Here is an 18,423-nt window from a genome sequence, read left to right as displayed (position 1 = left end):
TGTATTTCTTGTTGGAACAGGAAGATTTTAAGTGAATGCATCAAGCATCTTAAAAGCTAACAATGGCTTAGCAGGTTAAATGKGAAATAGGTTTAACAGCTCAGTGTAGTGCTCTTCATGTAATTATGTTTTTACAGCCTGGTTAGGGGATGGCATTGGAGAAGAGCTTGTGATGTCAKAGTGGGGAGGGCTTAGGAGCAGGGATGAGGGCTAATCAAGACAAGTTCAGTTTGTATTTAAAGTAAAGTCAGCGTTAGTTAAGGCAGTTTTTGACATGTTAATCTTGATGTGTTTTAAAAGCTGCCCATCACATTACTGAGGCAGGAGGAGATTCATAGAGAAGGCACACACCTCTTGGATGTTCATGGTGGCTTCATTGCACCCAAAACTAAAGTCGGCAACATAGATGTAAGTATATATGAAATAAAAAGTGCTGGGTTTTTAATGTAAATGAAACACCTGTTAAGTAAAACTAAAAGGTGTGTGATCTTTCAGATTAAATAGATACAGAGCAGATCAAAGCAAACTTGCTTATGATGACTTTAATTAAGAGCAGCACCTGAGTGCACAGACTAAAGTTAGGAATAGGCAGGGCGATATAGAAAAATTAAATTATGTGATTAACAACTCTTTCCTGATTTCTCAGCAATCAGCTGTAGGTATTATTAYGGATAAATAATTCTGCATATTCAGGTGCAAGCACAATATTTCTTTATGACGTAACTTGATTATTTCAGAAATATTTAAAGATCAGTTTTTTAAATGGAGGGTTTTACTTTGGGAAGGTTTGTCATTTAATACTCAGTATTATTCTAGAAAACTTTGAATTCAGATTGCGTTGCTTATTATACATGTACAAATGTTTCCTTGTCTTGTCTAACCCTAACAAAACATTCTTAAATGCGAAGTGGTTGTTAATATATATATATATATCTTTGTGCTAATCTATCTTTTAAAAGCACAATAGAAAAAAACTCATAATTTTGCAGATATTTCCTGATGCAATGGATTTTCCAAATCAGTTTGCAATCAGAATTAATCAAGGCCATCATCACAGATACATTTGGCTGCTTTAGTCTGATGTTGGATTTACCCAATGAAAATTTTGCCTATCTGTGTAGCCATYGTAACAAACCCCAATGCTGGCAGATTTGTGGGTCACTAATGTACACTCTGGGATAACATTTTTAAACATAACACCATGATGTAATGAGGGTTCCTTACATTTTGTTATTATCTGAATATGTGGGCAAAATTAGCTGTAGACTGAGAAGAGCTTGGGCACTATTGCATTGTCTTTGGAGAGAAAAATTCAAGTTCCTTTGTTAGAGAACATGCGAATTTCCAGACCTCCCTGCTACACCAGAGATATGGAAAGGGTAAGAGAGAGAGGCAATCCTAACTCAAGCAATTCTCTCATGGTCTGATCTTTCAGACTGGAACTGAAAATGTTCTGTTTGTTTGAGATKCTGATTTCTGAGCCTGTTCACAGGGTCAGGTGTGCAATTTCACATGTTAATCCCATAAGGGGAAAAAGATTGTTTTAAAACCTGTGACTTCATATATTAATATGGATAATAATAGTGGGTTTAACAAATATATATTTATATTTTAACATATCTGCAAATATTTTTAAGATGAGTATGTGCTGTATTTTGCTTTGTAAAAAAGAAAGTTAGCCTGAAATGATTAATGATGGAAAGCCACCATCATCTTGATTTACCTTCATGGTGGAAGACACATCAAATGTAAGATTTCAGAAAATCTGAGGGATATTGTTGGTATTCAATATCCTAACTGAAAATGGCAGATACTGAGGATTCAGTACAAATTTTCTAGATTCAAATTCTTAGGTAGCCAGTTACGTTACAGAATTGCTAATTTAAAGTAGTTTTAAATAGCCTACCCAATATTCATTCCTCTTTCCACTACCTGGTTTCTTTTGGCACTGGGAAAGTAGCCATTTGCACTAATATTTAATGCAAAAGCAAGACACAAATCCCACTAAAATTCAACTGCATTTCCTTTGGCAATACCAGCCTGGCCCTCAAATGATCAGAAAGCTTTCTGTCCCACGGTTTCCATTTCCTTTATTCAAAAACTAAATTAAAAAAGCAATAAATTTCTTCTTAGTTTTTTARAAGTAATGATTTTCAAAAAGTAAAAAAATTCAGAGTTTAGTTTCCTTTTAACTGATCCTACTTTTGCCATATTTTKCAATCTCTAGGCTTCTGAAAGAGTCAAAGAAAAAGGATAATGTTTCAAGTGTCATCCCTAATTATGAAATGAACCCACAAGGAAAACAGATGACATCATGCTTTTATCTCTGTGTATATAACTGATGTAATAGAAAGACCCATCCCTTGTAAACATCTCCCTGTGCCAGTTTGCCAGGATCCAGGGTGGGTGTACAGTGTTCTATGCGTGCATGCACACACTCTCCATTATTTTCACTAGTTCTTGCTTAGTTATTGTACTTAGTTTTTTAACAGTTGTTAAAGCCCTCAGAGTAATCCCAGAGGAGCCTTTGGGTGCTGCCAAAAACATAGATAAATATCAGCCCTGTAGTTGTCCAGAGTCCAGTCCTGTGGACTCAGTGCTGAGCTGACAGGGAGAAGTGCTCAGTGCATCTCCCAGCTCAGCTGCTGAGTGTCCGGGATCTCTGTGCCTCCAATGCCACATCAAACAGCAGCAATTCAGCCCCTTTTCCTCCACCATCTGTCCCTCTCACCTCGGAGGCTTTGCAGGCCCTCACTGTGCGTTTGTGCTCAGCACAAAGCATCTCCACCTCTGGGTTTAGCCCATGCCTCAGGCTGACTGCTGCCTCAGTGGCACACAGGAAAGTTTCCCCTTACCCCCGACCATTCCAAGGGGAAAAAGATGAGCCTGTTATGAACCCAGCTTAGTTCCTGAAGGAYTGAGTTTGCTAACACTCAAGCCTTGTCTCCTTCCTGAGTCTGCTGTGTTTAAAAAACACAGTGACTTGCTGCTCACAATTTTACCAATCAGCTGGCTCAAGAACGGGACAAAATCCATGCCTCTGAGGCAGTGTGAAGGCATGCAACACAAACTCTGCTRGYTRAMACAMACAGTATAAATATAGTTATTTTCCTCTCTTTAGGGAATGTATCGTTCTCAATCCAGTTTTAGGATTACASTCTAATCTGAGTCTCTGAGCAGTCTGTGCCCACGTACCTAGGATTAGAATTTAGCCCCACGGTCTCTCCAATGGCACCTTACCCCAATTAAGAAGACATATTTCATGCTCCTGTATGACATGATGTTAGCATAATAGCTTTTTTCCTTTCCAAAATTTATTTATTTTTCTGACTGTGTAATTATTCTGGAATAATTACAATCTCTAATTTTATGACTCGTGTAGATTTAATGCAAAACCCTTGATCCTACAATTAATAACATTAAGAATGGAATGTTTATCAATTTTTTAAAACAGCACCTGATTTCTCAAGCCATCAGGAGAGCTTTTTCTGAAAAGGAAGCCAATGGAAATGCAAATGAGATCATGTATGACTTCATTCATGTTTCACTCATAAGCATGAACACATGTTCATGTTATATGTTTGACTGATTTATCTGACACAAATTTACCTCAGCATTTTAAACAATACTCAGCTTCTTCCAAACACTCTGTGGAGCCACTGCTTAAGTACACTATACATTGACTTTAAAGAATGCTAATTCCATGTTTTTGATATAAATAAAAGTATTAGTTAATGCAATCTCAATGCATTTATCTAAAAACCAAGTCTGCCTACAAGTCTATACAACATAGTATATATAATATATATAATACATAAGATGAAACTGTTTTGCCAATGTAATTGATAACATCAACATATAGATGGCTATAGATCTTTTGAAACTGTGGCATGATTAGATTTGCAAATGCTTCTGGTTCATGAAGTTCGTGTCTTGCCACTTCTCATCTAATAAATTGAGACAGAATTAGTCCTGGGTGAGTGGTTCTGCCTGCTGCCAAGAAGGGTTTGCTAAGGGTAAGACTCTAAAGGTAGAGATTAACTTGTCTTCATCCCTGTAATGTGCTGTACAGCCAGGATTTGTGCAATAGGATCAGAGCAGAGCCATATATGAATCTAACGCTGGACAGCTGGTGTGTATGAATTTATATGAACCCTGACGCCAGATTTTGAGCTACTCTCAAATCCCAGCTAAGAAATGTATCAGAAGTGTACTTTCCCTGCTCCCTCTCAGATCCTCCTTTGCTGCTGTGGTTTCTAATATGCGAGTTGTTATGAAAATAGCATRAATCTGAACTAGCCTAAATCTGACCTGCAAGTCAGAACCCCAGCTAAGTAAACAAAAAAAGRTGCTTTTCCAAATGGACTAACAGAGATTAGTCAAATTCAGTATCTCCTCCTGACACAGAGTTACACACAAATCTTTATGTTAAGTAATTAAGATATTTCTTCTACCTGGTAATTTCAATACTTCTCAGAACAGGAAATTCGGGGAAATAAATACGTCATTTAATACAGACACCACCCACATACAAAAGGTGTCCTTTAAATTAAATTTGAACCATATTGATATTCTGCTATTCAACTTGACGAAATAGATTACAATTCTGGTGTAAATAACATCTCAAATTTATATCAAAAATAGCAGTTATTTTTATGCATCTGAGAAGAAATCCAGGATAAGTTAGATAGGATTGATTGGCACAGCAATGAAAAAATCAGAATGATTTCATGAAGCATCTCCAGTGAAAGAGAAATTTCTTCTTCTCATTAAGGAATCAAACCCACTTTTTGGCTCATGATGATTCAAAAACTGGGTCAGTGGAAGCAGTAGGCTACAGCCTTAGTGGAAGAAGATCTGCACAGACTACACAGAGAACATCACAATGATACTGGTGTTGCTGGTTTCTAACTGCACTTACTGCTGCTTGGTTTTGGACAGATATCTGTCAGAACAGGCAGGCTATATGGCATCCCACATGAGGGATTTGGGAAGAACAGATGGCTCTTTTCCCACTAGGTTTTCCATGATTCTACACTTTAGAGTTGCATCAAATCATTTTAGTCACCAGTGTGATTTTAGGGGGAAGTGCAGAAATTCTAGGAAGGCCTGATGAAAAAAGTATCTTTCACTTGTGTGCCTTTTTCCCACGTGGGGATGTTTCCTGCCCAAAAAAGCACATTCACAACTATGATTTAAACAGGAGACTGACACATTCTAGCAGTTCCTAAAAAACAAAACTGGTACAACTCATCAGTCATCTGACAGGTAAAAATTTGTCATGTCAAAACTAGATATTAATTTTATTTTTTCCCCTGATTTACTAGAACAAACAGGTTAGAAGCTCCTGGGTCTTTTTTTCCATTATGTCTATCTGAACCTCTGATGGTTTGTTTGCAACTTCATATGACAGAATCACAGTTTGGAAGAGTTTGGGATGGAAGGGGCCTTTAAGTCCATCTAGTCTAATGTCCCTGCAATAAACACTGACATCTTCAGGTAGACCAGATTTCTCTGGGCAGGTACACCAAAGGCCAAAGGCCAGGCTTTAAGGAGGGMAGCATGAAGTTTAAAATTGCAGTTTATTTTGCAGAATATTCAATACAGAGTCATTTATCCAGGAAACTAAAACATCTAAATGGYTCACTGAACAATATGGTATGGCCAATACCATTATCCCAGTTACGACCTATTTTTTGAGCTGCTGAAAAGTTTAGTCCAGCACTAAATCGCTTTAGTACTGAGCTTTAAAATGCTTTAGCAGCTCAGAAGCACTTTGGCAGCTCAAATGCTCTTCATGAGGCACCCAGCATCCTAAATCGCTTTAAGTCTAAAGTATCCAAAAAAAAAAAGGCAAATGGAAACACGTCCAGCAGCAAATGGAAACATGTTCAGATATATTTGTCAAGAACAAAGGCCATGGTGGTGGTCTAGGATTTGACAGACTTGTCTGCTATCAGGAAGACTTGAATCTTGGCCAACCCAGAATTCAGCATTTTTATTTACAATTGTAAAGAACTTGTTATTTTGAGGGAACATAAGTGGTACAGCCAGGCATAGCCTCTACTTTCAGTATATACAGCATAGTAAAATCCAAGAACACTGAACAACTCAGTGTACACAAGGGCAACAATTACATTTTCCTAAAACCTGAAAGTTTCTGTATGGAAAACACTACAACCCATGAGCACTGAAGGGCACAGCTGTGACACACAGGACCACCTGCTGATCTGAGAAACAACCTGCATAAACTGCTCTGTTTCTCCTTGTTGAATGTGTTATTCTTCTCTTTGGTGCTGCTGGTTCAGTTCTTTGCATCAGCAAAGTTGTTACTGTGTCCTGCAGGATGACTCCCCGGGAGCACATGAGGAARATGTCCATCCTGGGGGAACAGGGACCACTGGAGGAAAAGCACCTGTACCGAYTGGCAGGAGGCATGGCAGCAGGAGGTGAGCAGCAAGGAACCCAACCACACATTTGGGTATAAGATTGCTGRTATCTATACAACTTACAAGAAACAGCCAGCAGCAGGTCTGATGTTTTTAAAAGGTATTTTAAATTTATCTTAGGAGTAGCTGTGGAAACCTTTTTCTTAAAGTAATTAGAAGTTAACACAGAGGATTCTTGCGATGTGATTAAGAGATGCTGAGCATCTGGAAGACAAGTCAAGGTCACACAAAAACTCWGAACAAAAGCCACAGCTGCACATTAGGATGTTCTGGCTCAACACTGTAGGCTCTTTTTCTAGAACTGCTTTCTCATGWCAATGCAGGTTCCACCTAGTATGATTTTTCTAAAAATTAAACTGTATTAGAAATGAAAACTCTCTCAAGCAGAGAACTTAATATCCATGGCTACGTTTTTCTGTTTTGTAGTGTTATGTGAATTATTATTCATTGCAATTTGTCCTWTGGTACTCTTGACTGAGCACATCCTGTTTATTTTTACTCCAGTTCGAATGCATTAATCTGCATTATTTAAACGAAGTAGCTAAGGTGTTCAGAGAAAACATGTTTTTTAGTTGYTGCTATTGAAGAAACAGTGATTTGCTAACTCATACTAAAATGCTGGCACTTGAGGAAAAAAGAACAAAAAACAACCCAAATATTTTTTTCTGGTTAAGTTATACTGCAGCCTGAATAACTTCCTAAGTTACCCCACTGATACCAGAGCTGTGTGTGCTTTGTGGCAGAACTGCGGCAGCGGCAGGAGATGCTAATGAGGAATCAGCTGATGGCAGTGAACCCGCAGCTGATGGGGCCGGGCCAGCAGAGGATGCAAGCGATCCCCTCCCAGTTTGAGCCGCGACTGGTTGACAGGTACTGAGCACCATTTCTCTATTACGGTACAGTTAATAACAATTCCTTGTGTGCTGTCCCTTTGATCATTCTTAACAATGTCCTCTGCAAATCTGAACGGGGTTTTTTTCTTCCTYTCAGAGACCTGTTACCTTCAACTGAAATGATGGCCTCAGCTGACCCCAGACAAATCCACATAGCATCCCACCTGGGACCCACAGTSCCACAGCACCCGAACATGCCAAACCTGCTGTCCAACCGTGTCTACCCAGGCCCAGGTAACAAAGCACCCTCTGCATCCTGAAAAGTGGGAGCATGTGGATCAGAAAGCCAACTACATGTGCTAGTTTTTCATAGGCTTAGTGGTGGTGTCAATAACTGTTTTTTCTATTTAGAAAAACTCACTAAAAGGAGGCAGCCTGCCCACCAGAGATTCTGAACTGTGCCAGTTTGGGTCTAAACATACTCATCCTAGCTTYTGTTAAATACACTGTTTTCCGAGTCATTATAGCTAAAAAATCAGCCCAATCAACAACACTTCAACACCACATTTTACTCTTGCTCTTATATTAGTATTGGCTTCTTTATACTGATCATGTCTCTAATGATAATTTCACATGCCACTTAATTCATGAAGGGTAAATACAAGTCCTCTTTAATAAAGGCTCAAAATTAAAGGGGACAGTTCCAAAGAGAGGGCTGGACATCACAATTATGGCACTCATGCTGCACAAAAATTTACATATTACTTTACATAAAGTGAGCTTAAGATTCTYTCTTTCAGATGAGTGAATGAATTATCAATGCTACATCAATCTACAAAGCAAAATTTCTGACTTCAGCTCTTCTTCCCCCCCTTTTAACATTTATCTCAAATAAGAGACTCCCTTGAGAGGAAACGTAATTTAAAACTATTATTTTCTGAGCAGTTATATGCACTTCAAAGACATAAGTATAAGTCACCAAATAAAACCACCCTGCTCCCTCTTCCCTTTAAGATTAATGGCAGGTATTCCCAATTGCAGATCTGATCCTGAAAACACCTGATGCTGGACTTCATGTTCCTTCTACATATTCCCACTAAAGCAATGACTACAAATAAGATTTAACTTGAAATCCTATCAGCTTCCTGCTGAAGCCCACAGTYRAAGACTTACAAAGCTTTTTAAAGTGTTTCTGCATTCCTTGTGGGTTTGTGCCTTYGCTTGAGGAAACAAGTGAATTTTAAAGATGTTTTTTCTATTCCCTTTAAGGATACAGCTTTCTACARCCAGAATCCATGGAAGCTGTGGCCAGAAGACAAGAACTGGTTCAAAAACAGAATATTGCCAGGTAATCGATAGCCATCTTTGCTCTGAGGTGCATACCAGGATTAGGGAAGCAAAGCAATTGAGATTTTTTTTTTTTCAAGTCACCCAGAGAAGCGAAGGGCCCTTGAGTATCAATTAAAGCCTGAAGCTGCTGACTTTCTGCTTGCCCTATACTGCTTTTATTCTTAAAATTATATAAGAAAAATAAACCCCTTAGCTTGSTTAAGCAAAAAAACAAGCTACAGCCACAGCCATTGAACTGTGGATCCAAACACCCTGAAGTTACAAAAGTTCAGAAACAAATTCAAACTTTACAGTTGTGTGATATCACACAATATAAGACTCTACAGCTGGRCCCTTGGGATGATCAGCTATGTCTCCACCCTACCAGGGTGGGCAGCTTTCCTAGTTGGACCAAATAGTTGGAATATCAGAGCAACTACAAAAAGTCCTGTTATTTGTACCAGTTTCACTGTAGTCAGCTCMGTCTGCTGGTCCTGACAGGAGCAGACTATCTCAGCTGGAGGAGTAGGCAGGAATGTCMTGCTTTCTGCTCTTTATCTCCACCCAAAGAGATGGGTGGGAGTAATGACAATTGAGCACAATGTACGAAGACATGGTACACAGACAAAATAGTTAGTATTTCTTAAAACAAAAAATCAGTAATTTGGAGGTTGTTTCAAAGATGAARAGAAGGCAGAGGAAAAGCCCTGAATGGTGTGGTCAAATGAGGTACATAAGAGATCTCCTCAGAACAAAAAATCTATATTGATAGCTTTTGCCCAAACTGTTTTCCTGGCAATTTTACTCTCTCCTTGAAAGTCAGACTCTCTGAACTGTTATCCCCATTGCTGTGTTAAGAAAGTGATCTTGGTGCACTTTAAAGTGTTTTACTTCACAGGCTTTTTTCCAAATATGCAGAAATCCCACTGAAAGCTCTGCAAAGCTCCTCTAGGAGCTCTAGATTTCTGTTTGATCACAGAGAAAAAGTGATCACAGCTCCAGAGAAAGCTGATGCCAGCAAAGGTTGGTAYAGCAGAGGCAAAAACACTACTAATTGTATTCTCTGTATCCCACTGGTATCCCCCTCTGCCAGGGGCAGGAAGGTGGCATAGACTCTGGAGCACTGGCTTTATCCAGAAGGAAGGAGATCAGTTGAACACTTCCCAGCAGGATCTCACCCTCTCATACTCTCAGAGCCATGCTCAGTTGCCAGGCACAATGGAGGGTTACTCAAGAGACTTAGCTTTAGCTTACTCTGAATGGATGCACAGGTTCCATAGATAAAATCCTTCTAAAAGTGATAAAGTGATAAAATCCTTTATCACTTACAATATCACTGGAATTTAGCAGTTTTCAGTGCAAATTTCTGACTAATAATATAAATCAATTATTTTCTTTAGTCCTCAGCCCTTATGACTCTGGAGACTATTTTCCAAATGTGAATATAATCACCATGTTTGCATTGCCATACACAATCTAGAGACATTAAATGGAAGATATATTWTCCCCTTCCTTTTGCTTACTCTAGGTACCTGACAGCACATTAAATACAGCAGGTTTGTCATTCTATCTGCACTTTGTGCCCTCTCACACACAGCAATGTAGGGGAGAGACGAAAGAAGCAGTACTCTCACCTATTTCTTTATCTGAGTTTTAATTTGCTGCAGAGAAAAAAAWAAAGGTGATGAAGGAACTGAGCTGGCCTAACCACTCTTGCTCTGTGTGTCTCTTAGRATGGAAATGGAGATGAGTGCCATTTTTCAGCAAAAGGAAATGGAGAAGGCCCATCGGAAAGGACTCCTGGGCCTGGAAKCCCCTTTCCTTTACCATGGGATACCAGCGAGTCCGATTGCTTTCCGTGGCAGGCACAGACTGCCTGAAGGGCACCTTTCCAACGATGTGTATGTTCATCGTACCACCCTGGATGAAATCCATGGCAACACCATGCTCATGGCAACCAGCCCGTACCCTCCAGTCACCACACTGCAGAGGGAGAGAGGGCGCCGGCCAGGGAGAAGGGCAGGAAATCACAAAACTGCYGAGGGCAGTGCCAATGGCACAAAGACCCAGGCAGATGACAAATCCACGGACTCTGCCTCAGCTGCAGTGGATGATGAGAAAGAAGACAAGAAAGAAGTAGAGATGGAGACACCAAACAAACACGAGCAGAGCAAAAATCAGACAGAGCCGTCTGCAGTTGCCAAAAACTGCAAAGAGTTTGAACAAGGCTTGAGAAAAAATTGTGCTACTCATGAAATTCCTACAGAAACCACCACCTGCAGCAACACAAACGAGAAGGAAGCCAATAGCTCCTGTGCTGCTTTTGATGACAAGTACCTGTACCCTTCTGCAATCCCATTCTCAGCRTTACCATATGGATTTCCAGTACCCAACAACCCATTGCTACCTTCAGGTKTGTCAGATCTCCAGATTACAGTTAGAGTGGCACATTGATATAATCTRTTTTTATTGATTTGGTCTCTTAATTCTTTCCTCTGTTTTAAGTTAATTTTTGGTGTGGTAGAGTCAATGCAACTAAAAGTAGAATTCTAATGCAGCAAAAAGTAATAACTATTATTAGATTTAATATGTATTAGATTCCTGTTTTAAAAAGGAATTTCAGTTAAAATAAACAAAATTGCTGAATGAAGTTGTGAGTTAGCCTCTCCCTTCAGCCTGCAAATTTTCTATATGTCCTAATCTTACAGAAGGCACTATGACCTAGCAAAGACATGGATCTGTTCTACTGAAATATTAAGTAAATCAAAGTAACAGTAAAGTTTAAAGAAGAAAAAGCATTAGACAATGTACTCATTAGAGGAAATCCTGCAGCATGATTTGTATATGAAGTGACTGGTAGGTACCGTGCCAGCAGTAAACAAAAGAAGCCACAAAAAAAGCCCCTTCAGAACCAGGTTTTGCTCATTACCTGGTGATTTTGTGTCTAGGACTCCTCTACCTGGTGATTTTGTGTCTAGGACTCCTCTATCTGCCTGTGACTACAGCCTGTTGTTAATACATTAGATGTTGAAAAGGCGTAAAGATTCCCATGATAACAATCATTTTGTCCTGATTGCCTGGCAAAGTTCTACCAACATAACTTCTGTGTTTCCTCCTCAAAGGAGCACATGGTCTGATCCTGAATGGAGAAGATATTTCTTCCRTCGAAGACATTCGCAAGTGGACAGTTGATGACGTGCACAACTTCATTGTCAGCCTCCCAGGCTGCTCAGATTATGCCCAGGTGATTATAAACATTCAACATTTTGGACCATCTAGATTTAAATGGCAGCAAACAAGTGTAAATGTGGGAGGGTGGTTGATTGTCCCAAAGTTACAAATAAGATAGTAGTTTACATTGTGCAGTTAGGAGATAAATACAAATATAAAACAGCAAGATTATATCTTCTTTTTATTGTCTGTGCCTCAGGGTTAGGCATGAAGAATAACCATTGAAGTCTATTTAGCACACTATGATTGTTTTATCATTTCACCAGATTTTTAAAGACCACGCTATTGATGGAGAAACCCTTCCACTGCTAACAGAGGAACATCTCCTGGATACAATGGGATTAAAACTCGGACCAGCATTAAAAATCCGCTCTCAGGTATGATCATCRAATGCATACCAAGACAGTGAGTCACAGAGACATGAAACTGCCAGAAGCTGACAGGAGGAAATTTTTCCAAACTAAAACACTTTTTTCTCACTGGTAAAGTAACTGCCATAATATTGGGAGAAAAGAAAGTACTCCAGCAATGTTTGCTTTTGCTTCTCTGTATGTTACCACAGCATACAAGGAGACACTAAGGAATGTGACTGCACATTTTTCCAGGACAAGTTGTCCCTCTCTCATGCAGTTTTCTGCCATTAATTTCATCCATTATTATCAACTCTGTGTGTGTKTTTCTGTTGTTGCCTGGTTCTCTTCATTTTCTCTAACGCCTTGTACTCTCRCTCTTCTCTCATTCACATCACTTTYCCTGTTCCTGGCTGGCAGTTTTGCCTCCCCTCTGTCCCATGGGTGTTGCAGTACTTTGGGAACAGAAGGCTCCCAAGCCAAGTATTGACAAGCTMCTTCCACAACCTGGGTCTAGAAAAATATGAGAGTGAAAATGGAAGAGATTTCTTTCACAAGAATCTGATAACCCTTTGAGATGCCCAAGATGTCTCTGGCATTGCTGCACGAGAGTCAGGCTTGATATTTAATGTCTTTAAGAAGTAAAGCACGAAGTAATTGGTGCAATTGTACTTTTGCCTTTAAAGGTGTCCCGACGTCTGGGCAATGTGTTCTACATGATGAACGTCCCTCTGTCTGTGCCTCTGCCTCCTGCTCCAGGGAAACCCTCAGAGCAGCCCTCTGACATGGCCTCTCCTCTGCACTGCAACAGCAGTGGTGACACACTGGACAGTCCCTGTTCCCAGGACCCAGAAACTTCCCAAGCAGTGGAACAAATTGTTTCAGAAAGCAGGGAAAACCCATGTGATGCAGCTGGATCCCAGGCTGACTTCCAGATGATTGCTTTCCAGAAAAGTTGAGCTAAGTCCAGGACATAAGATGTTTTTAATAATACACGAACCTCTAGTTACAAAGTGTTTGAGAAGTTATAGCCTGAAACCTCTGTAAGGCTGGAGCTGAAGGAAATAAGCAACCAGGGCAGCATGAGGAAGTGTTGTATCTGAAAGGCATTAAAAAATGCGGCTACATGTAGTGCAATTACTTTCAAGTGCAATTCATTGAAAAAAATACCACTAGAGTTAAAAGGTAAATTTAATTTTTCATTAAGTCCAGAGTCATCACTGACAGTGATGTTCCTGTGGAACAATGTGTTCCACTGGGCTGTTGAGAAACAACATGGAAAAGTCACAGCTTCCAAACAAAGTGGGCTTCTGCTTCTGTTGAACAGAATTTATGCAGAACATTCGCATGGACTTCATTGGGAGAGGATGGAATTACCTGCAGAATATAGAGAACTGTACCCCAGACTCAGCAATTTGAGTGMATCTATTCCTGTTTAGAACTAAGCATTTCTAAGTGCCTGGCAAGGATATACAGCTCATAAAGATGTACATGAGAATACCACGTGTGACAGCAATTTTAATTATTCCAAGGCATTCTTATCACCAGGGATGGAATTTGCTTTTCATGACTGGAAGGTGAGATGAGTCATCAGATTCTGCCATGAAGGCCAGCCACTGGGACAGTGACATTCCCTGCAGGGTGCAGGCTCAAAGGCACCTGGCTCCTGCCAGAACATCCTGCCCCTTGGCTCATCTGGGCAGGCCATGGAAAGCCTTTCCCTCAGCAGCATGTTCAGTCTTCTTCACTTTGGAAGAGGCCACCAGTTTAGCCTGAGAGCTCTCTTKTCTGTGGAAAAATATGGTTTCCCCTCACTTCTGCTACTGATGAATCATCATCTCACAGCAAAGAAGAACAAGAAATAGAGCTTTTAGCTGAGGATAAATCCCCAGCATTTATTGTGATGCTTGTGTGACTTACCATTGTTTCCTTTTTATGGATTTGGCCATACACTGGTTTTCCATGTAGACTTTGGAAGTCAATACACTTCCACTCTCCTTGCAAGAACACTTCTTTACTCCACAGGACACACAAATATTTTTGACAGCTTCAGGATGTGTAAATTGAGGGTTGATAGATTGTGAACCTGCTGTATGTTGCTACTTCAGATTCTCTCTCTTTAGTTAAGTTTGTGTGGCCTAAAGTACTTAAAACCCAAGAAGTATGAAGCTGTTTAGATGGTAAGTGGCTAAACACACAAGGAGGGGAATTATTTCCATATTCTATGATTTATTAGCCAGAGGTAAATTGTTTTATGTCTTTGTTATATTTGTGCACTAGATTATGTGTGATTAGATGTTTACAACACCAACTTCAGATGTCCATGTTACCATACTGTCCAAACTTCACAGCCTTTGGAAGAATGACAAATACCTTTATTAGTTTTAGTGTGTGAAACAATTTCTAACTTTTTTTTTTTTTGTACAACTGACATTCGTGTTGGCCGTGTCACTTATGTAATTAAACGCAAGTTAACGACTTGGTTTTCTAATGGCATCTTATCTCCTCTCCGTGTGAAATATTGGACTCAACCCACGTGAGATCTTCTCCATCCTGGGAGAGGAATTTCTGGCGCTCTTCCAGGAGCATCAGGCCACGAGATGTCGCTGCAAAGCCGTGCGAGGTCACCTGCTGCCCTTCCGAAGGGAAGTGCAGCTCCCCTGAAGTACCGAGCACGCGTTAAAGGCGACGATATGAAGAAACTGAACTTGTTTTGYAAAGTAACAGCAGAAAAGCTTGACTTGAAGTCCCATATGCCAGAGAGGAAGGATTGAAAAGTGGTTTTGAAGTGTGTGACTAATATTGTAAACAGCTCAGACATGCAAAATGCCAAAAGCTGAGAAAGCTGGGATGCACCTTTTATTACTTTTGCAATTAAAAAAATCCCCACCAAACATACAATCCTTTGCACATACTGCGCTCTTCTTCCCAAAATGACAAAAGGAATTACTTCATAAATCCTGTACTGGGGGAGATGTGCTGGAGCAGCCAAAACACAGTAAGGCCTGGACTGTAAACAGCTGTGGAGTGAAATAGGAAGGAAAGGGATTTACCTAAACAAACATAATAGATTCTACTTCTAATGAAGGAAATACCACTGGTAATAAATCTTTCCTCTCCTACAAATGCTCCAGAGAAAATGAAAATAAAAGGTAAAAATATTTTTAAAAATACACAGAATCTGTAGACGGACCAGTATWTCCAGGCTTCAATGTATTTTCAGGAATTGTGTGTATATGTAAACATTGAGGCCTTACTGATTCTCATGCTCTTTTTTGACATTTATTGTTTRTTCTAGCTGCAAAGGGGTTCAGGTACCAATCACAAATACCTAAGAAAGCCAGCAGAACTCYGCTTCCACCAGGTTTTCTGGTGACTGGGCCACCACTGTATTCATATTTTTTTCTGCTCTGCAACTAAAATCACAGTGGGATGCAGATGATGTGTTTTAATATGAGTTGCATCATTGGAAAAGCTTCACTTGATATCTATTGCTGTRTTAGTCCCTATCAGTGATGCAGTTATGAACAAGATAATGTTTTCTGTGAGGTGTTGTAGAAGTTGCTGATTTTGTGTGTATCCACTGAATGTGTGGGCTCCTAGGGACAGACACTTCCCCCCCTTTTTTTTTTTTTTTATAGGGCCAAAGTTAAAGACAAGTTTAATAAAACAGTATGACAAACATAAAGTGAAATGATCCTGTACCATAAATAACAGATTTAGGAAAATTCTGGAGAGGAAGAAATGGCTTCACCTTCCTACAGCAACCTAGGTTTCTGATCTCATATAGGCTGCAGATGATGACAGTGTGGAAGGCATACTCACATGGACCAAAACAGATAATTTCCTGATCAATTCCCTGGGTGAAAAATCTCTAAAAAATGCTACAAACATACAAAAGTCATGCAGAATTCCCACCTGGTCCAAGYCAGGCAGTCACTCTAATCCAGCACACAAACACAAGAATAGGCAAGTAGGTCCACAAGGTAACAGTATTTCAAAGAGACCTATACCCATGTCACCAGACACTTTATAAAATTTTATATTCTTAGACTTTATACAATTGTGAATCTGCCACAAAACAGTTTTCRGAATGTTAAATTACCCTTTGAGCGTGAAACAGAAAATATAACCTACTCTGGTTTTTAAAATCACCTCTAGTTTTTAAACTCTCTAGAAATTTCTCATATGTTCAGCTTTCCAAACACCCTCATACAATGTTGGTTGGTTGTGCAGTGTTTTGAGCCACCTTCAACATTAGAAACCTTACAGAAAAGCATCCAAAACTAGATATAGCTCTTGTTTTGGTACCTTGCCATGGTMATGTTCTACCTAAGTCCTTTATTATTCACTGAAAAATAACAAGTCTACTTTATGAGGCTGTGCATTCATAGAATTAYGGAATAGTTTGGGTTAGGAGGGACCTTAAAGATCATCCACTTCCAAACCCCTGTGTTCATCAGGGTTCTGCTGCCTCTGATGGTTGGTTTTGATTAGCTCTTCATGCTATAATAAATAGCTGTAGCTTTATTGCTATGGCAATTTCAGTATAATAATACATACTATATTGAGAGAAAAGCTCACCTCTCCTTCCTTATTTGTTTAGGCTTTGCAGTTTTTTTGCAGTTGCCAGGCTCCTTTCTCTCTTTGGGAAAACTTTGCTCGTCCTATCACCTCTACTGAGGCCRTGAGAATTACTTTGTTGACTTAATCCTTATGCAGTCCTTTCCTTTGTCCCATTGCCAAGTTTACTGAAGTTTGGTTTGTTTTATTTTTTTCCAGACAGATATTAGTACTGCTATTATCCCCATGTTCTTCTCAAACCACCAATTTCCCTGAATCTTTAAATCAGCCCACAGAGAAGAACCTATTGTCTGTTGTATAGAGAATGATGCAGTATTTTTCCCTATAGTACTGCAAAGACACGAATAGACATTGTGATTTATCAAAATTTAAACCACATGTAGCATCTGTGTGTGTGAATTACTGACATAAAAATCAATCAACCAAAATGGCAAACAGAAAAAGCACTGCTGACCATTATAAAAAACATCAAACTAACCTGGTTCTTTGCTGCAGCCTTGGCTCATCAGCCAGTCTTTGATGATCACCTTTCAGGCCCAAGTTTCCAACAGCTCTGCTAAAGGAGCACTGTGAGGCTGGGATTTGTTGGGCTCTAGCAGTCCCTGAACATTCTGCACTGGAAGATGGTCCATAAAGCGCTCGCTGCCTTTCCAGTTCAACCTGTTAAATGGAGGGATGTAAACTGAAGACTTCCATCCTTCTATAAAAAGTATTTTTACCTCAAACATTTGCATTCATAATAACCAATTTATTATTTTAGAAAACAACAAGAAGTAGCTTTTCCTAAGGCTATATCCTTAATATTATAATTCTTATCCTCCCCTCCTGCCACTGGCAAAAACAGAGATATAAGCAAAGCCTTTTTTTATACAGACTTTTTTTCCAAAACCTCAGCTGGTTCTTCCAAAAAATGTATTGATGTATTTTTCATTTATGTGTCCATCTCACTGACTCTAACATGGTCTGATTGACAGAGGTCTTTAGAAAGAGCTGATGTGCCACTCCACATCAGGAGAGACATATCCTTACTAGGGCTCACCAATCATTGCTTAAATGAAAATACATTCTTACAATGAACAAAGCTGGTATTAGAAATAGATGCAATTAATAACAAAAGAACCAGAAAAATTAGTTTTTAGTTCAATTAGGATTTTTGTCAGTTATAYGTACCAAATAATTTTGGGTTATATAGAAATGAAAAGGAACTTGCAAGAATGGAAGTATTTAAGAACTTTCTTAGTGAAAGATAATTAGGGAGATTTGTCTAATAAACTTTTGTTATTCTGCTAAATTAAAAGCTAAGTGGCTAACTAAATATTTATAAGGTTCTGAGATGGAAGTGACTCAGGATATGTCTACACTGGAATATGTTTCTGAGTTATGACTCATATATTTGTGGGTGGATTTTATCTGAACCTGCCTTGACGGTATGTGATGCTGTACAGTACAAGGCCCATATTCTTTATATTCTGAGCCCATTCAGCATTGAAGCTGACTGTATGAAAAGGGAGGTCACTCCAGAGCATGCAGCATGATACCACCTGTAGATAAACTTCCTTCCTTCCTTCCTTCCTTCCTTCCTTCCTTCCTTCCTTCCTTCCTTCCTTCCTTCCTTCCTTCCTTCCTTCCTTCCTTCCTTCCTTCCTT

At 39.5% G+C, this 18,423-nt stretch overlaps 1 protein-coding gene across 1 annotated transcript; it reads left to right on the top strand.

Moving 5' to 3' along the window:
• The first annotated feature begins 6,346 nt into the window (after positions 1–6,346).
• Positions 6,347–13,151, top strand: SAMD7 (sterile alpha motif domain containing 7). The gene is made up of 8 exons (XM_057369420.1): positions 6,347–6,449; positions 7,193–7,319; positions 7,440–7,576; positions 8,552–8,630; positions 10,345–11,024; positions 11,734–11,855; positions 12,109–12,219; positions 12,879–13,151. Exons 1-8 carry the CDS (start codon positions 6,347–6,349, stop codon positions 13,149–13,151), a joined length of 1,632 nt encoding a protein of 543 aa, XP_057225403.1.
• Positions 13,152–18,423: the final 5,272 nt, after the last annotated feature.

This window comes from Malurus melanocephalus, unplaced genomic scaffold (genome assembly GCF_030028575.1).
Source record: "Malurus melanocephalus ecotype Western Australia unplaced genomic scaffold, MMel_1.1 scaffold_108, whole genome shotgun sequence".
NCBI classification, from domain to species: Eukaryota; Metazoa; Chordata; class Aves; order Passeriformes; family Maluridae; genus Malurus; species Malurus melanocephalus.
Note: the sequence above shows the minus strand (reverse complement) of the source record. Positions and strands in the feature narration are given on the sequence as shown.